Genomic DNA, 25855 nt, shown 5'->3' with positions numbered 1-25855 from the left:
TTCGATCAACAACTGACAAGCGGCGAAGCGCGTCGGCATTTATACTCTTGCCGTCGAATGTTCTAGCGTTATCGCTGGCGGTGGCGTAGGTTCCAGAATAATCTGTACCGTTCGCAGAGTGGGCGTGATCTTATCGAAATGATCTACTACAGTCCAGAAGATTCTCGAAAACTGGAGGCGCGGTTTGCGCTGAGAATCGTGTAGTGTTTTGGGACGATAACAAAACTTGGGAAATGGAACGTGGCATGTCACACTGACCATTAACAAAGTGCAGCAAAGAATAAATAAAAAAAGGGGCATTATTAATTCATGGGCCAGAACTCACCTCATATGGTTAGAAATATAACTTGGGTATATGAATCACTGAAATATTAAAGACTCAGAAATAAAAAAAATATCTGAAGTAAAAAAAAAACTTCTATGGGCACTAAATGAAAATATCAAGTCGACATATACTGTTTAAATACCATTTGAGAAGCCTTTCACAGTCCTGGTATTGTGCCGAAAAATTTTCTTAATTTAACAAAAGGTCATATTTAAAGGGTCCACATACTCTATCATTGCCTTTTACTGCCCACCAAGGAGCTGACACCATCACATGGACAAGGTAATTTCTCTTACTTGCTGTTAAGAGTAAGTTTCCTGATTGAGCAAAGTCATCGAAGCACTGCACACACTAACGAAACTAGTGAAACATGAGTGTGCGGGTGACAAAACCTTTTGACCACTCAGATCACCTGTGTTTGTTGTCAAGAGATAGTGTCCTCAACTTTGTGGCCATGATGTGTTTTTGGCTTGCACTATATAATCTGCCACTCAAAGCAGCCATAAGCATAGCCTTTGCAAATAGCAGCTGCTGCTAGGAGCAAATCGCCACAGGGATGCAAATTCGTGCAATAGCTGGGCTAATGTCCAAAGATATTTTCCATGAGAATTAAATAAAAATACATAGCAACAATATATTCATTATTTCAATAAACTGCAATGATCCTTTATTGCGATAGCAATTATCTGGACACTCTCAGCTGGATTTTATCGCCGGTGTCGGCATCGACATCGGTGTCGTCGTCACTCATCGTATATGTATATATATATATATATATATATATATATATATATATATATATATATATATATATATATATATATATATATATATATATGTATATATATATATATATATATATATATATATATATATATATATATATATTAGTTATAAACTTCGAGAATAGTGCAGTATAGGAAACAAAACAATAAAATATTTATTTAATCCTAACAGTTTCGGCTGGTGGACCAGCCTTCTTCGGAGGATGTAAGTGAAATAATACAAGTTCCCGTAGCAGAGGGTCACCCTCACAGTTTAAAGACCCTTCAAAAAAAGAGAGAGAAAAAGACAAGCGGGCGAACGAGGTAGCAACAGACAACAAGAAGCAGAAGAAGGAGAGGAACTAGAAAGGAGCGACGGAGAGCCGCCGGAAACGAGCGGGTAATTCTGGCATTGTTACTTGGTATAGGTAAGACGCGCCGCCAGCGTCGCCTCCGCTGGCGGAGGTGACGCTGATTTTTCGAGAAAAAAAGTGCGTAATGAACGCACTTTTTTTCTCGAAAAATCAGTGCAAGGTTGGTCGCGTTCGGGAAGAAGAAAAATTCCAGGAATGCGAAAAGAAGGTAGGTCGCTTAGCCTTTCGCAGTTTACATATGTGTACACTGTTGGAAATAGCTTCTTTTTTGCACTTCAATGATCTTTGGCAGTTGATGGCGCTATCTTCCGTAAGCTGTCCGCAGGCCGCCCGCGCATGCCATAAAAACGTTTTGTGGCTATCTTTCCTCCTAATCGTTTAACCACAATGGTGGTATCTATTATGATCTCGAGGGGCGCCCAAAAGCGTGTGCTACGACGTCCTTTGCCAACTTCGTGGCAACTTCGCACGACGACCGTGACGCCGCCGTTAACATTGTATTAAGCACGACGAGATTGTGGTAGCAAGTAACCAACATTGCAGCAAGCTACTCCCAAAGCATCAAAACGAACCGTCGATAACAAGATTAATGACAAAATACGGCTGCCACCTTGCTTCTATATGAGAATTGCTTCTACACGTGGATAACAAGCGAACCAAGAATTGGGGGTGCTACCATGTTGCAGAAATCGTCACAATATTATCGGGACGACAAGTGATTTTTTCTGGTTTTCCAGAAACCTGTGACTTTATAGCGACGAATGACTCTTCGCGACAACAAATCCTGCCGTTGTCGCTGGAAAATCGCGTGCACGTGTTTTTTTTTTTTAGGGGGGGAGAGTGTGATTCTTAAGAAAAAGGTGGAAAGGTGAGAAAAAGGGGTGTGAAGTGCACAATAACTATTTCTCATTTGACGACACCTCAACCAATACACTCGCGGGGAAACAGGGAATGAAAGGACAGTTAGAGTGAAGAAAAAGAAAATTGGCTAAAAAAGAAGGGGGGGGGGGGGGAGGGTTCTGAAGAAGCGACAACATCGGTTGGCGCGGGAAGTTTGGTAACCTTCCCTGCTGTGTGCTTATCAGCTGCAATATCTTTCTGCACTTGCACTGGTCGTGAAACCAGTGAAACCCGCTGTGGCTCACAGATAAGGCAGGGGACATGCTGCGCACAGATAGAAAGAAAAGCAATAGGCGCGGGGCAACGAGCACAGGGGGGAAGGAAGCGAGCCGAGGTGGTTGATGGGGGATCGGCAAAGTAATAAAGAACAGAAGAAATCCAAGGGTGAGGAGGCGCCAGGTGTCGGTTCATGGGACTGCAGCGGATGGAATGAAGGGGGTGCAGTTATTACGTGGGCGTTTATTTTTACGACTGAAGTTGGGGGTGCATTTATTATGCGAATTCGTTCATTACGCGAGTACATGCGGTATATGTAAACGCAAAGAAGAAAAATAATCCAGAAAAAGACTCCGGTGCACGGAATCAAACTTGGCACCTGTGAGTCGCGAGTGCGAGGCGTTAACCACTGAGCCACTGAGGAGCACCTCCTTCAACATTCAAACAGCAAGCTATTTATATATACCACTTACCACTGCCAACGGGTATCTCGGGGAGAACTATTGTGTTTCAGCATTACGAGCAAGATGGCGCAATGAGGGCGCGTTGCAACACCGCCACGACGTGGCGGCATGCATTCTCATCTCCCACGCGTACTTTGCGCTGCGGAGAGGAAAGGGGAGATGCTCACTCGCGCACCCTTATTTCGCGGTGGGGAGTATCGTACGTCTTGGCTGGCATTGGATGATTCTGTTGTAGTTACTGGGTGCACAAAGATTACTGCAATCGTTGTACAGTCTCCGTTTGTGAAAATGACCCACTTTAAAGACACAGCGATGTAACAACTGAGACGCTTATTCGCGTTCATCTGTACCTGTGAGTACATTCCGTGAGTCATTTGTGTGTGAGAAACACGGGGCCCCTTTCGATCTGCTTGCCATTCTGCGCGTGACCTTCCAATTTGTTGCTATCAAGTTCATTGCTTCGTCTTTGCGGCAAAGATGTGACTTTTTTCATTGAGTGGCTTATTAACAGAGATAGAATAATACTGACAAAGGACATCATCGGGAAAGTACTACTAAATGCCCCGTTAGAGTCACATTTTCAGTCATTCATTTACTTCTCAAGTGTTAGACTATCACTGTAGCCCAAATTTTTATTTGTCCTTAGCATCCTTTTGTCTCAAAACACTTCATCCTGAAATTTCAGTGTGTGCACAAAAGACGTCACAGTGTAGGGCACAAACATAGATAGTGCTTGTTTGTTCACTACACTGTCCTTGATGATGATGATGATAATAACAATAATGATAATAATATTGTGAGGTTAACAACACAAAACTGCCATAGAATTACATGAGAGATGCGACAGTGGTGGGCTCCAGAAATTTTGACAGCTTGGGACTCTTTGAAGTGCACCTAAGTCTAAGTACACCGGCCTCGAGCATTTTCCCCTACATGGGAAATGTGGCTGCCACGGCTAAGATTCGATCCCACGACTCGCGAGTCAGCAGTTAAGCACCAAAACCACTAGACCACCATGATGGGTGTGTCCTAGTCTTTTCTGCATGGTGAAATTTCACAATAAATTGAAACCAACCACTGTGCAACCAACTCCCCCAAATTTTAGTTCAACTGTGGTTTAAAAAATTTACCTGTAGTGGCAGTGTTTTGACTCGTTCTACAGGCGCTGCTTTACAACAAATAGGGAAATATACTAGTGGTCATGTTACATGCTCTTTGCCTTCCCTGTGTCACCCCGTAACGTATTCGCTGTTTTACTATGATAAAGCATGAGTAGCATAAAAGTTTATATGCTTGCAGTATTATAACTTGCTTAACCCTCCCGCTTCCCCTCCACTCCTGGATTACAAGCTAGAAAAGGCACCTTTCGTTGCTGCATAAGAAACCATGCTTCAAAATTGGAGTCCTTTCTTTCTTTCATTTCCCTCCTTAACATGCATGAAAATGTACTTTAGAGCAAATAGGCTCTGCGGGAATGCCAACTTCATAAAAGGGGCCCTGCAACACATCTTCAAGTGATTATAAAATAGCCATACTATAAGAGTTTATTGACTTTTAAATCTCATACCACAAAATTTTTCTGGATCCATCAAGTACAAACGGAGTAACAGAAATTTGTCACAAGTTGAGAGTACTTTCTTTTTTTTTTTAAATCTCGAGAAGCGTGCTGAAATCTACATGAGGGAAGGGGAGGGATGACAAGGGGTCAAGAAGCTACATCAAGACTCACTGTGGTCTTGACTACCAGCGCATGTCAGCACCCCATGGCAGCCGCCGTGACTATTCAGCACAAAATCACTGTTGCTGAGCAAAAGTGGCTGAGCTCTGTGAGATACTGTGCACACCAGCTTTTTCTTACACTAGCTTGACTGATGAACAGAAGCTAAATACTGATAGCACATTTGGAAATAGTTTAATTTGACTAAATATCAAGCGATGTTTCTCAAGGTGTATCTTTAGTGAGGCAAGTTGGAGATTGATTGATTGATATGTGGGGTTTAACGTCCCAAAACCACTCTATGATTATGAGAGACGCCGTAGTGGAGGGCTCCGGAAATTTAGACCACCTGGGGTTCTTTAACGTGCACCCAAATCTGAGCACACGGGCCTAGGCAAGTTGGAGAGAGCAAGCATGTGCTGGCTATTGTACTCGTGGTCTTGGAAATGATATGTGCACTGGTACGTACTGTCAAAGTGGTCTCAGTATGAGACAAGTGACTGACTAAAGCACAAAAGGTTTGAAATAGCCCGAGCATGCCAAAGCTGCTGCCACCCAATGCTGTCTCACAGAAAAAAAAAAAAAAAAAAAACACCGAACAGTTGATTGAGAACAGTATTATAAAGATAGTTACTTTTTTCAGTGTTTCCGGACACTAAGTCTGTCTTTATTTGTCGGACTTAAACCAGAAAATATATATATTATGGAGAATGTTCTCACAATTAAGCAATCAGCCAGTGGCTCTCTGTCCTTCCTTTTCTCTATGCGGCCATTTACATCGACTAGGTAGTTTGTCAAGAGGACCTTGAACGATTTATCAAGGTATTTGAAACAAAATTGTAAATTCACTTCTGCATGCACTGCAACATTATTTGGCACAAATGTTCACAGAAGGCAGTGTTTCTTATGTCCAATAAATGTTGCACAGTCCCTTTAATATCAAACGGTGTGGGCCTTTAAAAAATGAGACAACCCCTCAGTGCTACAAAGGACAAGGGAGTCAATGATGCAGATAGGACAGGACCACTTAGACTGCTCCACCACCATCATGGTCGAACTAGGAGCAAGCTCCTAGTTCCACCATGATGAACCAGCAAACATCCCGTGCACTGCAAGTTTTACACATTTCACAGGTAGCCATATGTCCAGCCAACCCAGAGCCTATATGCACTTGATTTCATGCTAGTAAATCAGTGGAAGAAACAAAAATTATGCTGTAATACAAGTCTTACTCATTTTTCACAGCACAGTTGCCTTTCATCTGCAAATTTTTCTACCACACATACATTCCGTGGCTTATAGCTTTAATTAGAATAGATGAGAAGACCAAAGGAAAGTATAGAAGATGTTGCTTATAGCATTTATCATGCGAGTGAAAAGAAATTGAAAGAGAGTTTCTAAGTAAAATAAAATAGAGCATAGGACGCATCATTCGAAGGTCGCAGGTTCAGTCCCTGCCGGCAGCAAGTTATCCTTTCGCCCACTTTATTTTTTCTCCTTTATAGCAAAATAATCACTACAAACAACAACCTCCAAACTTTTCTTGGCCTTCTTGTCTACTCTCATTATTCCTGTTGAGTCTAACCAAGAAAAACGAGCCCTCAAATTTCCCCTTCTCCCATACATTTATAGCGAGGGTCTTGTTTTAGCAGGCCGAATACCTTCAGGTAGTATGCGAGGGACTATTGGTCAGTTGCTAGCCCGTAAAAAGATCCCATGCATTGTGACACTAGTAGGCAAAAAAAAGAATGTTGCACCCTCGCTGTCTGGTTACAAGTGGCACTGACTGATATTCCCACATTTGAATACACATATATACCCTACAAAGTCAGACGGGGGAATGACCACCGCCGTAGCTCAGTTGGTAGAGCATAAGGTGCTTTCCTCAAATTTCGCAGGTTTAGTCCCTGCCAGCAGCAAGTTAGCTATTTGTCCACTTCAAGTTCTTCTCATTTACATCATATTAACTACAAGCATCTTCTATACTTTCAGTGGCCTTTTTTCTGTTAGTTCTAATTAATGTTGTGTCTAACAAAGAAAAAAATAACACTTATTTCCCACTTCTTTTGTGCAACTTATACTAGCTACAACTGGCAGATGCAAGGTTATGCCAGATTAAAGATCGTACATGTTATCTTATGTTTCTGCCTACACTCAAGTATCTTCATAACAAAGTTGCATCTTAGACAAAAATAAGTTTGTTATATCAAAAAATTTGTTGTAAAAGTACATTTCTAAAACTATTGTGAGCGCTGACTATGTACTTCATCTTCATCTGTATGACCAAACCATTGTAATGATCATCATCGTATGTCACGCGGGCTGCCTTTCTGGCTCGTGCGTCTAGATTAAAAAGATAACCTGGTTGCTGCCGTACCGAACGTGGTCTCATAAGTGGTGGAGCGTGCTTTGGTTCCCACGTCCTCCTGCTCTACCCGTCACCCCTGGAGCTCCCGTCTGGTCGACGGTTGTGCCCTCAAGCAACAGCGATGGCAGAACCCAACGCGTCCGCTGCTGCAACCGCTCCTTCTCAGCACTTAGGCTTCACTACACCGTGAGTACCTCTCATCGAGACCCTCCGGTATTTTCCGGCCTTCGCAACGAAGACGTCGAAGAGTGGCTGGACAGTTATGATCGAACCAGCGTTTGTAATTATTGGGACGAGGCGCACAAACTGCGCTACGTTCCTTTTTACCTCGATGGCGTCGCTAAAACCTGGTATTACAACCACGAGAGCGACTTCTCCAATTGGTCGGCCTTCACGGGGCATCTACGTCAGGTATTTGGTACGTCTGCAGGATGCTCTGCAGTAGCGAAACAGAAGCTCGCAACTCGCATCCAGGGGGACGACGAATCGTATACGTCCTACATTGAAGATATTCTGGCTCTCTGTCGCCGAGCACAAAATGACATAACGGAGGCCGATCGCATCTGACATCTACTGAATGGTATCAACTCTGTGGCCTTCAATGCTCTCGTGATCCAGAATCCGACTACCGTCCAAGACGTCATCACTACATGCCAACACCTGGACGCGCTTCCTTCCATGCGCCTTCCACACGCCTCCTGCGACACTTGCTTTACCAAAGAGCATGAATTGCGGGCCCTTATCCGCACAATTGTCAGAGAAGAACTTCACGGCCTTATTCCAGGCAACCCAACCATTGCGTCTGTCCGCACACCTCCTCCCAACCTGCGAGAGATAATCAAGGACGAACTGGCATCAATGACAAGCGCTGCACATGCCCCGTCTCCTGTGCGCTTCCTAGTGCCTTCGTATGCAGAAGTTGCATCGCGGGCCCCTGCACCAGTTCCAACCGTGCCTGCGGACGTCGGATGCGACCATGTGGCTGCGATGACAACGCAAGTGTCAAAGCCACGCCACTATTCTACATGGCGTCCTCCGCGCGCCATCTGCTTCTACTGTGGCATAAGGGGTCATATATCCCATTTTTGCCGCCGCCGTCAGCAGGATGAACGACGTGGTTACTCAGCTTACGAGAGAGACTTTGCCCCGAGACCCGATGAATACGATCCCGCACCGTATCCATCCACCTCCCGTCAGTCGCCCTCCCCTCCACGGTCTCATGCTGGGCCTCATCCTTCTCGTTCATCTTGCCGCCGTTCTCTGTCACCGTTTCGGCGTACGTCATCACCCCTGCGTCCCGCGCCGATCTCTCTGGACTTGGAAAACTAGAAGGTGCAGTCTTTGGAGGGGAAACTGCTTGTTGTCGGAACGTTACAACTCCTTCGTCTCGTCCAGCTAATTTACTGCCTGTTTGTGTGAAAGGTGTTTTTGTTGACGCCCTTATAGACACTGGAGCCGCAATTTCGGTAATTGATCGTGAATTGTGTTTTCGCCTGCATAAAGAGCAAACTCCTTATGCCGGTGCCATGTTATGCGGCGCTAATGACAGTCCAATTTGCCCGACCGGGTTGTGCACTGCTCGTGTTCTCATCGATGGAATTTGTCATCACATACAATTGGCTGTGCTGTCTTCGTGCGCTCATCAGATAATCTTAGGCTGGGACTTCTTGTCAAGGCGTCTGCTGTAATTTCGTGTGGTCGGCCCCTCATTCGTATTACGGACACTGAGCTTTCTTCTGCTGCCGACCTTTCGTCGCCCAACCTTGTGACAGCTGCGGATTTCCTCCTGCCTCCCGCACAAGAACGTGTCCTTACGATCAAGTCACGAGACATTTTAGATGGTGATGCTGTGGTTCTTCCTTGCCAGCGCTGCATCTTTCGAGGGATCACCATCGCATCTTGTTTAGTGCGGTTCTCTCGTGATTATGCAAGCATCACGGCCAGCAACAAGATGCCAGAACCACTTCTTTTGCCAGAGGGGACCACTGTTGCCAGCATTACCGAAGAAGCACCGCTTTGTGTCGTCACTGGTTCATCTGCTTCGTAATTCTCAAAGTGTATGCCAGCGGAAGATGCATTTCCTGCTCTCAAGGCCACTTTGTGTGAACATCTCAAACCAACACAAACTGATGCCTTGCTGGCGTTATTAATGAAGCACAAAACTTGCTTTGACGTTTGTTCCGAAGGTCTGCGTCAAACAACAGTGACCGCCCATCGTATCGACACCGACGGATCCCGTGTGATTCGCCGCCGCCCTAACCGTGTGTCGGCCTCTGAACGCAAGCTTATAGAAGAACAAGTCAATGACATGCTCGCGCGCAACGTCATCAGGCCTTCGACAAGCGCATGGTCTTCCCCTGTCGTACTGGTGAAAAAAAAGGATGGCTCGGTAGGGTTTTGCATTGATTACAGATCACTCAACGAAATCACTCATAAGGACGTCTACCCAATGCCTCGCATTGACAACGCTCTTGATACTTTACAAGGTGCCGAATACTTTTCAAGTCTCGACTTGCGCTCCGGTTATTGGCAGATTCCAATGCACGAGTCTGATAAAGAGAAGACTGCGTTTGCTACGTCAGATGGGCTCTTTGAATTCAATGTGATGCCTTTCGGCCTGTGCAATGCCCCAGCCACATTCGACTGGATGATAGACACGGTAATGCGGAGATTAAAATGGAAGACCTGCCTTTGCTACCTGGACGACATTGTCATCTTTGCGTCCAGCTTCTCACAGCACCTGGAATGGCTAGACGAAGTCCTCACGTGTTTAGCTAAGGCCGGTCTCCAGCTCAACACTATGAAGTGTCAGTTTGCCAGTCACAGCATCAAGGTATTAGGTCACGTCGTCAGTAAACATGGCGTTGAGCCCGATCCCGACAAGGTTGCTGCGATACTGCACTTTTTATACACCAATCACACAGAAAGACCTCCGCAGCTTTCTTGGCTTAGCGTCGTATTTCCGCGGCTTTGTACGTGATTTCGCTACTATTGCGGCTCCTCTGCACAAACTTCTGACCACGAACGCACCCTTTGTCTGATCGGATGACTGCGAAGCCGCTTTTCACACCCTCAAGCGATGCCTCACATCACGGCCAGTGCTTCGCCATTTCGACCCTGCAGCACCTACTGTGCTACACACTGACGCAAGTGGACTTGGAATCGGTGCTGTCCTTCTTCAGCGAACCACACTTCCGAAGAACAAGTCGCGGCCTAAGAGAGCCGTACTCTGTCACCTGCTGAGCAAAACTACAGCATCACTGAGCAAGAATGTCTTGCCATCGTGTGGTCCGTACAAAAGTTTCGCCATTACTTATACGGCCGGCATTTCACAATAGTGACTGACCATCATGCTCTGTGTTGGTTATCGTCTCTCAAAAATTTGTCGGGACGCCTTGGCCGTTGGGTACTACGATTGCAAGAGTATGACTACAGCGTCACATATAGGTCGGGTCGAGAGCACCAAGATGCCGACGCTTTGTCCCGTTGCTCGCTCTCGCAAAGCACCGAAGTGTCACCTTCCATCTGTTCGTCACCGCCCACCAAAGTGACCAAACAAATGGCTGCTGCTTCGAAACAGTTAGTTGCCTCGGCGGATCTTCTTTCGTCCACAGATCTCGCCTCGCTCCAACATGCCGATACCTACTGCTGCACAATGATCGATCGGCTCACTGGCTTATCGCGTGCTCCAAACAGCCGCCTAAGACGACAATCATCGATCGGCTCACTGGCTTATCGCGTGCTCCAAACAGCCGCCTAAGACGACAACTTGCCCGTTTGAAGCTTCAAGAGGGAACATTATGTCGGCAAATTTACTATCCTCTCAGTAACCAATGGGTTCCCGTCATTCCTCGCTCACTTCGCCTGGAAGTTCTACAAGCGTTTCATGACGATGCGACAGCTGGCCACTTAGGGTTCTACAAGACCTACGACCGCCTCAAGACTCGCTGCTTTTGGCCTGGCCTCTCCACTTCTGTCGCCAAGTACGTCGCTTCCTGCGCGTCATGCCAGCACCGAAAACGTACCACGTCTCTTCCCGCGGAGCCATTGCAACCACTGCCGTGCCCGTCCACTCCCTTTGAATTTGTGGGCATACACTTATACGGACCTCTTCCGCTTACGCCAGCCGGTCACCGTTGGATTGTTAATGCCGTAGACCACCTTACTTGCTACGCGGAGACGGCAGCTCTTTCATCTGGTGCTACCTCTGAAGTAGCCAATTTTTTCCTTCGCGCCATTATTTTACGACATGGCGCACCGCGTCTGCTCCTTAGTGACCGTGGCAAGACATTTCTTTCACATGTCCTTGCTGAAGTCTTACAGGCCTCTAACACCATCCACAAGACCACATCAGCGTATCACCCAGAAACTAATGGTCTGACTGAGAGTTTTCACCGAACTTTGTCAGACATGATCTCTATGTACGTGCAACCGGATTACAAAAACTGGGACACAATACTTCCTTTCGTTACGTTCGCATATAACACTGCTATATAGCGTACGACGAATTTCAGCCCTTTTTTTCTCGTGTATGGCCGTGTACCGACTTTTGTTCTGGACACCACCTTTTTGTCCACATCTTCCCATCCATCTTTATCTCTCCCAGAAGAGTTCGCCGCTCGCGTCGCCCGCTGCGGTGAAATCGTCCGCGCCAACACTGCTACCATTCAGGACAAGAGAAAAATCGACATTGATGCGAAGCGTCGAGTTGTTGTGTTCCGCCCAGGCGACGAAGTCCTTTTGTGGACACCTGTTCAAGTACCACCTGGGCTCTGCAAAAAATTCCTTCACCGATATCTCGGTCCATACACTGTCCTGGAACGAACATCTGAAGTCAACTATCGCGCTGCTCCTGTCAACGCGGCTCCTGATCACCGTCACCGCCACACCGAGATCGCCCACGTCTCTCAACTGAAACGATATATTCGGCGTCCCAACCCTTTCTAACTTGCTGCCCTCTTTCGCGAAGGGGGGAAAATGGCGTGAGCGCTGAATACGTACTTCATCTTTATCTGTATGACCAAACCATTGTAGTGATCATCATCGTATGTCACGCGGGCTGGCTCACTGGCTCGTGCGTCTGGATTAAAAAGATAACCCGGTTGCTGCCGTACAGGACGTGGTCTCATACTATATCTATTGCAACAGTAATCTTCGTTTGCTTCTATTGTAATTGACATTTTGTTATATCCAGGTTCATTACATCGAGGTTTGGGTGTAGTATATTACAAACTAGTATTAGATTTTGATCATGGGTGCAAGCAGTGTGGCTGCGGCTACATACATGAAAACATGGTATTTCGCTTGCTCTGAGGCTAATACTGATGACACAATGGGAATCGCTGACCGTGACGACGCTCAAGCAGGATAAAAACTTTATAGCAGTGATTGGCTCCTTTCTGCAGCTTTTTTTAAAGAAACTAACCACGGTTAGGAAGTGTGACCCAAATCATGCCTCATCACAGTAAAAAGTGACCGTGTGACACCAGTATAAGATCTGCAATACTTTTCATATAGTAACAGCATAATATAAATGTCATGAATATAATATGCCAAGCATGACGTTACGGGAATTACAAGACGCTTACTTACATCTTTATTTAAAATGTGACACTGAGCTTTTTGACTACAAATACAAGCACTACCGTAATACAAAACTCTATAGTTTTTGTAGCACAGTCAACGTATAATTTTTTTAGTTTTATAAGGACTGCACAATTGCTTGAAAAAACAAATGCATGCCTTATACTGCCCTCAAGGGCTGAAATCGACAAATCCACTCGCTAATCATATAGCTCAAAAGACCTGCCTATACACTTATTAGGTATTTCAGTGCTCACATTCCAACTGAAGAAGGCAAGTGCACATGTAATGCATACCAGTATGTCTCATAAAGGTGACCCTTTCCATTCTTGGTATGCATTCTTTTCTGTGATATGTTATGTACCCTTCAACAGGTCAACACTGAAATGCAGCAAAGTGACTTACGAAAACTAGTATCACTCAACACTGAGACTCTTTTCATGCTTCAAAACCATAGGTGAAGATGGCTAAAGTAAAGTCAGCACCATTTTTGATAGTAGCAAATTATTTTAATTAAAACCATGACACTAAAGGACAGGATGCATTTTAGAACATATATAAAACCACGAAAGACAGTGGCTATGACTGCAGCAACAGCTGCCAGTAGAGTGGGGCACAGGAGTGCTGATTGAAGGCTATGACATAATTAGAGTGGCATTTACAGTTAAAAAGGCATCAATTATTGCTGTTTAAGATGACAAAGAATTTCAGCAACAAACATTTTAGACGTATTTATAAACTGGCTCTAAGGGGTGCCTTACTATTAAGGTGCCACCACCTAATCAACCACACATGTTCAAAAAATACAGCATCTGAAAAACAGTGATTATATTACCTGCCAGCTATGAAAGAGCCTGATGGACCTGTACAAGGTCAAATGCCTCTTTTCAAAGATAGCTGCAGGCCATTGTTTTTAAAAATAAACTAAAACTATACTACTGAAGTATCCGCATATGCTGTGGGAGGGTCCGGCACAGTACAGACACACTAACGCCACGACCCTTTCGTCGAAGCTCCATGAGGCTCTGCAGAGCCCCGCTCTTGATGACCAAACCTGGGCGACCCAGCACGCCCGTGAGGCGGCGTCGAGGCAAGCCCTTGACGTCCCCTCATGAGAGGCTTAGGCCCGGCCACCTAAACCTGCTGGTTTCTTATAATAAAGTTTATTCCTCCTTCTATACTGGAGTTCAACGACTCCAAAGCATTTATCTAAGCACCATTCCATTTGTCCATTTAAGTTATGTGGGTGCCACATAACCACGCTGTACAAATGCAACAGCCATGGTGCACACTCAACAAAACTTGAAGTGGCCTTGCAACACTTTTTCAGAACGGTCAGAAAACACTGCCAATAATTAGCCGAGTTTCGTGAACACGCAAGCCAAAAATTATAGCGCAGCATGCAGGTTAGAATATACAAATAATTTAATTGTTCCCACTTCTTACATATAGTTATTTATTCACTTTTTTTGCACTAATAATTCCATTAACTAAAATGCCATGTACCGAAATTCATGACCATTGGCTGATTTGAGCATCACGGGTTGCGTAGCTAAGGTGGCTGCCACGTGTGCACTCACATTGAAGGTAAGGAGCAAGTTTGAAGAAACAAAATAAATAAAAAAGTGCTCAAAGTCATGGCATGTGTGTGGTGTCATTTTTTCCCCATTGGCACCGCTCCTTGCTTAGCTTTCGTCATGCTAGTTGGGGCAAGAGAAGTGAGAAAGCAATTACAGTGTATGACAAATCTCTGTAACTCCCCTTGTACTTGATAGATTTCAAGAATTTTTGCGGCAATCGATTCGCGAGGCAATAAGCACCTTTAATAAAGCCATTTAATGGCTACTTGGAAAAGTGTTGCAGGGCCCCTTTGAACGCAACACAACATGCCTGTACAGGCAGCATCCATATTAGAAGAGGGTTGTGGGAAAATGTACAGGCAGTTAACAAGGCAATCCTACTTCGCAAAACTGGTGCGCAGGCCATAGATCACCCTTTTTATGCTATAATAATGACCTTGTTCAAATATAGCTGATTCCACTGTATTATGCCCATTAAACTGCACTACAGTATGATCGCATTATTATTTTTTTAAAGTTGTAAAAGTGCTCCTCATATTGTGCAAATGGAGTATTTCGGGGGCGTGAACTTGCAGATTGCTAATACTTGTATATTTAAATTATGGTACTTCTTGCGGCCATACTTCGACAAAATCAAATAAAGAGAATAGCCAATGCAATTCCCTTAGCATCTTTTAATCCCATAGAATGTTTGCACACATACAACATGAGCTCATCAGATGGACACATCATTCTTGAACATTCTGTGAAGAAGAAGATGTGCATGCGGCAAGTACTTGAATTACTGTACTGAAGTACAGTTCAAGTACTTTGAATTAGCAGTGCATGCTCACATTTACAGCCATTCAGTATTTTTTAAAAGGTGTTTTTGTAAGTGCTAGCAAATGAAAAAAAAAAAAAAAAAGCAGCAGCACAAGCCATATCTTGCTACAGTACCAGTGAAAATGTGGTGTTTGGCCACTTGGTTTGCTATGACAAAGCAAAATGGTAGCTCAGTAGAAGCTATAGAGCTAGTTGGTACATGCCACTTCGAGTAAATAAGACACATGACAACAGAATAGACAAGCACAAAAAACAGTGCAACAACACCCAGCTGACTGAAAATTTCAAGCCCAAACCTCCTTTCTTCTTCGTTATTCCATTGTAGTGTGTCTTATTTATTCAAAGTAAAATGGTCGTTACATAGGCTTGCCAGTATTGTCTAACTGGCTTTTGAGCATTATAAGTAACAGAAGAGGGGACACCACGCAGCACTATGTCATCCCCCCTTTTCCTATGTGTGTCAAACAGTTAATAGGTTCATTTCTGTAATGAGAACACAACAGTCCATAGTCAAGTAACTATTCAAAACAGATGGCACTAGGGTTAACCACATCAGTGATGAAACGCTAGTAATCTGCCACTAAAGAAACCTCGCTAGCTATTCTTGCTGCTGCCTTAATGTAGAATGCATGCCTACCTGTGGGGATGGAACCTCACTTTTACTAGGCAGCTTCCCTAGAAACCACGAAGAAATACTTCTGCCAACTGTACTCTGGAGAAAAGATGGAGTGATTGCAGATGCTTCATAAATTTAACTGCACATAAAAATAGTCTTTTTTTTAAATCTCTGCCACAGCAAATTCTGAACTACAGCATAACTTTTGTGTACTGCAGTGCTTACAACAACCTGCACCCAATAACTCGTCAGAATGCGGAGGAAAAGGAAAGAAGTACTGACTGAGTGCTTCATCATTTACCTGCCTCACCTCTGTTGCCAAGAAAGCAGTAGACTGTTCAGCCATCAAACTAATTAAAATGAGACTCTGTAAGTTCGCAGTAGATTATTTTTAAATTCTAAGCAGGAAATACAATAACAAAATTCATAGCCTTTATGATGTACAGTACTATTATTTTTAAATTCTCAGCAGGAAATACAATAAAAATATTAATAGCATTTATGATGTATGGCCATGCTTACAAGTTGTGGCTAAGCAAAAAAAATATAAGTACAATAATATATCTAAAAAATTAGAAAAATTTAAATTTATAATTTACAATGATATATCTAGAAAATATAGTCCCACTAAAGTTATTACAACTTGTGAATATCTGCTCTTATAGTTCAAACATTAGCCTCACCGACTACACCAGGGATTTCAAACACGAGAACCTCGGACCTATTGCTGGCGGCCTAGCATGCACGTGGCCGTATTTTCCCCATATATTTTTTTTATTTTCTCAGTAAATGTATTAATGATTTACACAGACACAACTGGGAGCAAGCATTTTTTTTTTTTTTTTGGTGAGACACCCAACGCAGTCACCATACGTTAAAACATAACCATGAAACGAAAACACTGTCGTATTTTAGAATAGCACTTGAATTTCATTAATTCTGGAGAGATCAGTATGGATATGTTCCTCGAAACCTGACATCATATTGCCTTAAGAAATGACCCATACATGAGTTACAGGGAACCTTTATTTTACATGGGAATATTAACTTACATTTTGTTACCACTAAAGTGGCTGCTAAGTCAACTAGGTGTCAAGGTGCAACATCTCACTGCAAACTCTTGGAAAATAATGCCATGAAAACTTGACGGTCAGCAGAGTGGTTGTTCATAGAGACGGCCTAAAGGAGCTGTTGTGGTAAGCTTGCTATAAATACATTTTATTAACTTTCTGGGAGCTGAAGACGCAAATATAAGCATCCCAAACAGCCACAAGATGGTCAAAAACGTACATGTGTATCATTACCTGCAAGTTTAATATGCAGGAATTTCTAATCATTTTCTTTGCTCAGCATGTGCTGACACATTTTTTGTTTATTTGTTTATTGATACTGTTAACTCTAGAAGGTTCATTACAGGAATGAATGAACAATCATATACAGCTCAATAAGAAACGTTTACGTGACATAAATGTGAACATGATCTTAAGGGCACTATTTATTTCAGATATGCTAAGAGTACAAATAGAAAAGAAGACAAAAAATGAAAAGCACAAATCCACTCGTGTCCACAGCGTGGGGTTAATAATTAGTGTTCAAGAACGCTGAATGACCTGAAGAGGCAAGTGTGTGGAGCTCGTTTAAGAATGCAGTAAAGGAAGAAGAGGAAAGCAGTGAATCAGACAGCATGTTCTGTTCATTAATTGCTCGAGGAAAATAGCTCTTCTTAAAGGAGTCAATTCGCGTCAATGGAGATTCAACAAACATACTGTGCCTGTGCCTGAAACGTGGATTCGGTGATAATTTGAAAAAGTCAGGCCCGTTAATCTTAAGCTTGTTATGAAGAATCAGGAAAAGAAATTGTTATCATAGTGCCGATACCTCTACATTTCTTTTATTTTTATGCTCTACTACAGCAGTACACTGGCTAGTTTCGGTTTCGTCCTTCGGCCAGCTCCCGCTCATTGCGCCTGCAAAGCTGTGGCTTTCTGGATTAGAATATTTCAATGGGTGACAGATTTTTTACCAGTATCTCGTTTATTGCTCTCTTGTACACGATTTCGCCTGCTTCCGTGTGAGCATAGACTGATACAAACAATGCCACTGTGGTTCCGTTTCCTGTTACGAGCACTTGCAAAAATCACTTCCCTTTGGTTGCCGAGAAAAAGAATGATTATTATAGGTTTTGGAATTGTTTTCGCTTGCCGGACCCGCTTACAACTACACAATTTTTTTCAGTGCGCTCAACCGTGCAGTTTGTTGCATTATGGAAGTGCACGCTGGTTTCTTGGCTGAAAAAGTGAGTCTAGTGGCGATTCCTCCAAATCGCTGCTCGACTATTGAACCAAGATCTGATTTAGTCAATGTCAGTCCATTCTACGAAGCATTACTTGCGAGATATAAATTCAAATGTTATAGAGCAAGAGACGTCTCAAAAGCATATGCGGCAATACAATGCTGACTGGAAAAAACGCCCGGCCTGCGCGGAAGGCGCAGCATAGTGACAGCGAAAGCTGGAAGAGCAGCTTTCCAGAGCCCTTTTTAAATACTGATTGGGCAACTGCTGCAATCACACATACTGGGTACCCACTATGGTATTATTAATAACAATTTCTGGGTAGTAGACCAGCATTCGCTATGCTATTTTTTGTAATTCTTCTGGGAAGCGTTGTATCCACTAAACACTTGCTAAGGGGCTTTGAGCCAATTGTTCATGCAGTGGCTGACAACGATAAGAAATTATGTCTGAAGTGGGTATGCGCCACAGTAAATAGGTGGTCAAAAACAAGCTTTTGTAATGGGTTGAAGCATTGGACGACCCACTCGTTACGCTATTCACATTGTGTGATGCCTCGTTCTTTTGCTGGTCTAAGACGCTTTATTACTCATATTAACGCAATTCCTTTCCCGACATGAAGCCTGCCTAAGGCAAGTTTGCGAACAAGTACCAAGCAATGGCGTGGCTCAGTGGTAGATTACTGGGCTGGCACGCAGCGGACTCGTGTTCGAGTCCTACTGTGTCCTGCGTACTTGGTTTTTCTTTCCCTATTTCGCGATAGTGATTACGAACACCGGCGGCGGCGGACCACTACGCCTCCGTGCGTGACCCGAGTTTTGATCTCATAACAACTTTCGCTGTAAAAAACCGGTTTTTCTCCCTTTGTGTTTCCAATTCATGCTCTTTCGTGCACTTATTTTTGTAAATCTATGAACTACACAGACGTTTATTGCAACACGTAAATTTCTAACAGTCATATATGTTTTTGTTTTTAAAATTTATCTTGCTGTTACTCATGAAAAAATCATTAGTAACATGTGACAGCACAAAATATTTTTTTTTGTCACTTCACGAATACCTAAAAAAACGGTTTAGAATATAAAAAAAAACTTTATCCGAAGAATTAAATTCAGCAATAAAAAATAAAAATTTCTGGAATGCAATTCCTTAACAAAATCGAACCTTGAAGGGTTAAATGGTTCAGTACCAAACCACTAAAACGCATGTGCAAGCTTAATCAACAACAGTAGTAACAAACTTGAGGTCAACATATGGCCCCTCCATGCCAAAAACATCAGTTGGTAAATGTCCTCAGCAATAATAACTTGAAATTGCGCATTGTGAGCTACATTTTGTGGTATTATGTTCGGCTCTCTTGTTCTCAAGGGACTCTACTACAAACTGGCAGCCTTTTCCGACCATTGCGAGGCCTCTTTAGCCCATTCTATATTGAAGACGAGTTGAGCTCATCTACACAATTCGTACTGCTGTTATCGAAGATGAGCTCAGCTCGTCCACCCTGAAAGAAATGTCTGCTAGCATTGCAACTAAGCTACTCTGATTCATTTTGCCGAGTTCTTTTTGGCTTGAACAGAGGGTGCAATAAAAAAATTTTAAACCATGCATTTCAGTCAAGAAGTGCTTGGATAGTGGTATCCGGAATTAAAAAACGGTCTCCTTCTCTAAGCGCAAGCTGGGCGTGCATGATGCCAACAGCTCCGTCCAAAAAGAAAAAGAAAAGAAATGCTTGTTTGATTTAGTATTGTTGAATTAAGAAGTTCAGTTCTCATGGTGTGAATGTGATAGCTACTTCACAAAGCAGCAATATTTTCTAAATTGTCAAATTTAGACACAGACTGTGTCTTAACGCATCTGAAAACACTGAAGGTGTTTTCATGCTGAACGCAGCATTTCTATGCCTGGGTTGTAACAAGTTTATACCTGCCTTTTAACTATAATAATCATTCTGTTCAAAAGTTACGGTGACACTAAGTTGAGAAATGACAAAGCATAGGTTATGTTCATATTGATTGCGCATAAGCTGTGCCAATCAGACGATAAGCATCCAGTGGCAGTCTCGCAAGAAAGATTGACAGCGCAAGCATGACTGCAATTCAATGCATTGGATTTGAACACAAGGAATAACATCAGTTTAGCGGTGCAAATAACTTTTGTGGTGATAATGCCCAATTTCCAGGAGCCTTGACATTCAAAAAAATTCATATTCAATCATTCAATTTTTTGCTCTAACATGATATCTGTCTGCAGCTGTACCAGACAAATTATGGCTCTTAAAGGGGTTCTGCAACACTTTTCCAGCATGGTCAGAAAACACTGCCAATCAGTGGTTGAGGCTCCTGTTAACACGCGATCCAAACAATATAGCACAGCATGTGGCCTAGAATTCACATTTAATTATCATATCCAGTAAAAATCCCTCTCTTTTCTCTCTACAAGTGATGCAATACACTCAAACGACCATGCCATACACCGAAATTCACAACCATGGGTTGATTTGAGCATCAAGGGCTGCATAGTTACAGCGCCCGCCGTGGGAGGCCGCCATATGCCTGTGCTCGCGATCTCACTCAGGGTTAGCTGCGCGTTAAAAAAAAAATTGTTTAGTCATGATGAGTGCGTGACGTAACTTGTTTTTCCTGTGCCATCTCTCCCTGCTTAGCTTCCAGCGCATTCATCAGGACGAGAAAAGAGAGAAAGCAATTTCAGAGTGCGGCAAATATATGTAGCTCTGCTTGTACTTCACAGATTCAAAAAATTTTTGCAGTGCTCGATTCTTTCTTTGAGAAATTATGCGATTGTTACTTGGAAAAGTGTTACAGGGTCCTTTGAAACCTGATTACAGGCAATTTTATAACCACGTTATGGTAATGGCCGTTTTATGTTATGGAGACGATCACACGTATGATAGTAGACATGCTTATCAAAGTGAAATTTTAAATAAGCAATAAAGCACAAAGCAAAACTAAAACCCAAACGAGCAGTATCTCTGTGTGGGACATGCTTAGATGTACTGTACAAGCTTGGGAGGCATTGAATGCATGCCAGTCAGGCCGGTGCAGAGAATGAAAATGTGTAGGTGAAGAGCCAGTATTGCTGCTGATTGCAATAGAGACAGCTATGATGTAAATGAATTCAAGAGTAATCGTGCTCCATTTGCATTCAACTTGCCACTATCTAATCTAGTTTCAAAAAGTGCCAGTAACCCATCACAGCACATCTTGCTACAAAGACCAAAGGTTATCCAAATCACCGATATTGCTGACCTAACTGCCGAACTACTTCCGCGAATGAGTGATGGTAACAAATCGAAGCAATAACAAGTGCATTTTTTTACATTAGAAGGCATAGCGACCACTTGTTAATCAGTCAATATAAAATGCAATTAATGCCTCAGTGACATCAAATAATGCTAGAACATAGCAAAACAAGCAGACTCTGCACACATGAGCACAATCACATCTCTGAATTGCACTAGTGTTACACTGAACATAAAGAATCGCAAATAGATGACCCTTTATTACTATGCACTATTATAGTTACCGTACTCATTAATCGTTCTCCACATTTGGTTATGCACTTTGTGTGTCTGATAAAACGAAATCTAGACTATGAATTTACGCATCTGACAGCTCATTTATAGATTGAGTAGCTTTTTTCATGGCATTCACTTACAGATGAGGAAGTTGTTTGGCGTGCTATGTCAAAGAGGTCATAGCTTGTCGCCTGCTTGGCACTAGTTAAATTGACAGGTATATATGTATGCAGGCAATAGTATTTTTTCTACCCTTAAACAAGTGTAATATGTTTTACCTAGAAGTAAATATGAGCATTTGATATGGCAAAGATTTAGGTTCATTGAAATAATTTTCGCGTGAGGCTGACTCCATTAAATTGAGGTTTAACGATATTTCAACTGGCATTTGAGTCAGGATGCATTACAAAAAAAATAAATTTAAATGGGTTAAAGACTTAGTTGCACCTTCACTGTAATCACTTATCACCTTCATTATATGTACTTTAATTTTTATGACCTCAAGGACTGTTTGTGAAAATCAGAGTAGAATAAATCAAATTAATAAATGCCCACTGCCAAGATTATACTAGTTTCTAGCACTGACAGTTCATGTTTTATGCACTACTTCACAACACAACTGGCTGAGCATGCTAGAACTGAAAAAGGTATAAAGAGGCACATAACTGAACAAAAAAAGAGGAACACAAATTATAGCACAGGATACTGCCACATGATTGTCACCGTAGTGTTCAGGCTTTTAATTCTTTCATATCATAGAAGCTCATCTAGCAGTCTTGGAACTTTTGGAAAATCGTGAACTGTCAGCGAACAAACTTACACAACCTTGCCATTAAGGTTAAACCAGTAGTGTCGACCAGTCTGCATTAGACAGCCTTGCTTTAATTTGCTTGCAGTAGAAGTTCATAAATACGTCAGAATATCAAAATGCACAATCAATTAAATCACATACATTACTATTGGCGAGGTTATACATGTCCACATGGAGTGCACATTAGGAACTTGCACAAAAATATTCTAGCACTAGAACTCATAACAAGTGCCTCCAAACCCTGTGTTACTATTATTATTATTAGTCAAAACACCCCTAAAAGCTCTGTTTACAAGGGCATTGAAAGGGAAGGAGCTAAGCATTAATTACAGAATATGTGGTGTGCTTGTTAACTTTCCATAGTAACTATCGTAAGTGAACTGCTGATAACTGCCAAATGAATGTCTATGTAGATAAAATTTTTCGGTCAACAAGAAAAACATGCATGCAAGCACACTAGCTGCTGTTCAACTTTGGTACCTAAATATGAGATGCATAAAAACCAATTGAGGGTGAAGTGTAAGCCCAAAGTATAAAATGCACAGGTACAAACCTTTGGAGGTTTCTCCTGTAGCTTCTTCCGCATTTCTGTAGAAAACAGCACATAAGCTGACCGAGCTCCTTTAGGTTTGTCCAGTTCTTTGAGTTTCTAGAAAATAAAAATGATCTTGCAACAGCTACATCAAATAAAATGCTTTAACAGCCGAGACAATATGTGGCATTTATTAGAAAAAAAAATTTAACAACCCATCCCTTCCTTCAGTAAAAGTTACCGTAATAAAATTATGAAATAAGCAACAACTTTTTCACAGTTCATTCAAGTGTGACAATTGCAGACACCTTTTGGTGTCTGCATATAGTTATATTGAATGATGGCTCAAGAAGTTGAATGTATCAGCCAGCTTCCAACATGCCGGCTCTGCACAATATTTGTTGTTGCTCAAATTATATATGCAGTTTTAACTGTCGTAATATACTACAGTTATATGACACAGCAAAAAGCAGGACAAAAAATTTTTGCGCAAACACATCTCCAATATGAAGGCCTTAGGCACAGTACATATTGAAGAGTGTATCTGTCAACAAACCAGAGAGACTTCAACAGATCAGATACTCACTAAAAGGAGTATTAGTAGTACATCAAGTTGACATGAAGAATACAAAGAAAAGCAAAATGCTGTGGTAAATAAGTAAGCAATACACTACTATGCTAGTTTGTTACATGTAAAATTTGGCACATCAAGGCAGATTTTATACTCACAGTACTACATATATTATATCATGCTTCAACAGATTCTATTAAAGATAATTAAAAACATGCAGTATGGACGTAAATTTTTATTTGACCCTTGGTGCGACAGCGGTACACATACATCCCACTTCTCTGTCTATAAAAAAAAATTTCTCACACATTGCAATTGGCGACTAGGTCACTCATATCTTACCTAGTCTTCATAATCTCGAGGAAAATTTTTTACAACACTTTCGAAAGGTAGAAGTAGTGTTACAATGGTCTTGAATTTCGATAAATTTTTCAGGAGATAGCTTCTGAATTATCCTCTTCTTCAGATAGAAAGAACCTATAAATCAAAATGCCAGATAATTTCCTCCTTTTCTCGTTTTTCAGAGAGGTGATTTTAGCTTCCAGTCATCACATGATTTTGTAAATCTAAGCAATCACTTGACCAATAAATGCATTGAAACTATGACCTGCAAAATTGTCATGCTCATCCCTCAGAACAATTGCAGATGCTGGTGTGTGAAAATATTTTTCTTGATATCATACACCTCCTGAAAAGTTGGAACATACTCAAGGACAACAGATGTACTCAACGATATAAACAGCCAATGTAAATACAGGCTCATTGACAAAAAAAATTGAATCATGCAGTGAAGTAGGCTTTATAGGAACAGACCACACCGCTATAAAGGCTCGCAAGAGGCGCAGGTGCAGGTGGTGTTCTACGACTCGAATGACATTGGCCCAACTTTCCTCGGCACAACTTGAGATATGATACTCTGTGCTACTTGATTAGGCCATTTGATCCCAACTACCCATTAACGCAATTGCGAGTGGTGCATTCATGAGTTAGTGGGACAATGTTGTCCCACTATTTGTAAAGACTCTCATGTGTCAGTGGGACATACATTTCCCACCTTTTTTTTTTTTTGCAAACCACCAGCTTGATTTTAATGAAATTTGTTTCATGCAATTACTTTGTAGTTTACATCAATATGCCACAGCCAGTTTTTATATTAACATGTCATAAAAATAGCAAACCCACATAGCATTAACTCAGAAGAGTGCTGCAACTTTATTTATCCACAATGTTGCTGACTAAATACCCTGTGACCCTTTGTTTCTTTCTTTTATAATAGAAAAAAAAATATTGGCCCGAATCCACATGTCACAATGTAAATGCCGTCGAAAGAAGATAGTCTTGCGTCTGGAGAGAGTGAACAAAATATTTATTTGATGTTCTGCGCAAGAAAATCTGTGAATGGTATTCTGCAGGCACTGCACTAGAGTGCCTCGAGCGTGCGGTGGAGGCAAACGAGCGCATCTAGGCACGTTAGACACAAGTGCCATCTGGCAGTTATCTTCGAAAACGAAGGCGTGCAGCCCGTGGAGAAAGATCCGCGCCAGTCTCGGAGGTGATAAGGTGTAGAACGCAAAGCGACGCGCAGGTGCCACCACCGTGACGTCGTAGCAAAGCGTTGGAAACACCTTTTTGAGCATCGCGTTGCACTATCAGTCCAGTGCGATTAAACGCTACATTCCTTAGAGTTACTTGTGTGTGTCTCTTCTAGTATAAAGGCAGACATAGAAAACATCGAAGCGTTGTTGTGGCACCTCAGATATGCACAATAATTGCTTTTCAATTGACAATCGCACAACTATGAACGCTAAACCTTGAGCAATATTGGTGGGCGCTGCGGATGGGGTTGGCCGTTTGATGCCGTTTGAGATATCGTTAAGGCGGACAAACAGACAAATATACAGACAGAGACAAAATTTTTTCGTCGAAGGTCCCCCAAAAAAACTATCGTCTTTAAAAAACTGTGCATGAAACATGCATCATAAACTTAAAAATCTTAAAGGGGTCATGGAAACCAATTTTACAAGTAATCATCAAATGATCTGAGTATTGGAGTTTATTGCTTCACAAAGTGATTGGCACAAGAATTTCTAGAATCCATCAAGAATGTGCAGAGCTACAGGAATTTTCGTTGCCCACTTTAAATGCTTTCTACTCATCTCGTTGAGCACTGGAAGCTATGCAGGGAAGGATGGCATGAGGCGAAAGTTACATCAGCACGCATCAGACGATGAACACGCGTGATTAAACACAATCACTCTTATCTATTATGATTCCTGTGTGTGAGTGTGCCTTACTGCATAATGTTAGCAGACTATAGAGGTCAGCAGTAGCACGCAGCGGCTTCCCATGGCAAGAAGCGTGTCTGATCCAAGCACCACTTTTGA

The 25855-nt window shown here is 42.4% G+C and overlaps 1 protein-coding gene across 4 annotated transcripts in view; it reads right to left on the bottom strand.

The window, feature by feature from the left end:
• Positions 1 to 25855, bottom strand: part of LOC119187790 (transcription factor A, mitochondrial) — a 62412-nt gene that overhangs the window by 17439 nt on the left and 19118 nt on the right. For 2 of the 4 annotated variants that reach the window (XM_037435875.2, XM_037435873.2), the window contains exons 5-6: positions 22922 to 23017; positions 15751 to 15825 (exon numbers count right to left, since the gene is read on the bottom strand). In XM_037435875.2, coding sequence (XP_037291772.1) covers positions 15751 to 15825; positions 22922 to 23017 — 171 coding nt within the window. The remainder of the gene's footprint in view (positions 1 to 15750; positions 15826 to 22921; positions 23018 to 25855) is intronic. The other 2 variants (XM_037435876.2, XM_037435874.2) reach the window with 1 other exon arrangement.

This window comes from Rhipicephalus microplus, chromosome X (assembly GCF_043290135.1).
Source record: "Rhipicephalus microplus isolate Deutch F79 chromosome X, USDA_Rmic, whole genome shotgun sequence".
Classification (NCBI taxonomy): Eukaryota; Metazoa; Arthropoda; class Arachnida; order Ixodida; family Ixodidae; genus Rhipicephalus; species Rhipicephalus microplus.
The sequence above is the reverse complement of the archived record's forward strand: the minus strand, read 5'-3'. Positions and strand labels throughout refer to the sequence as shown.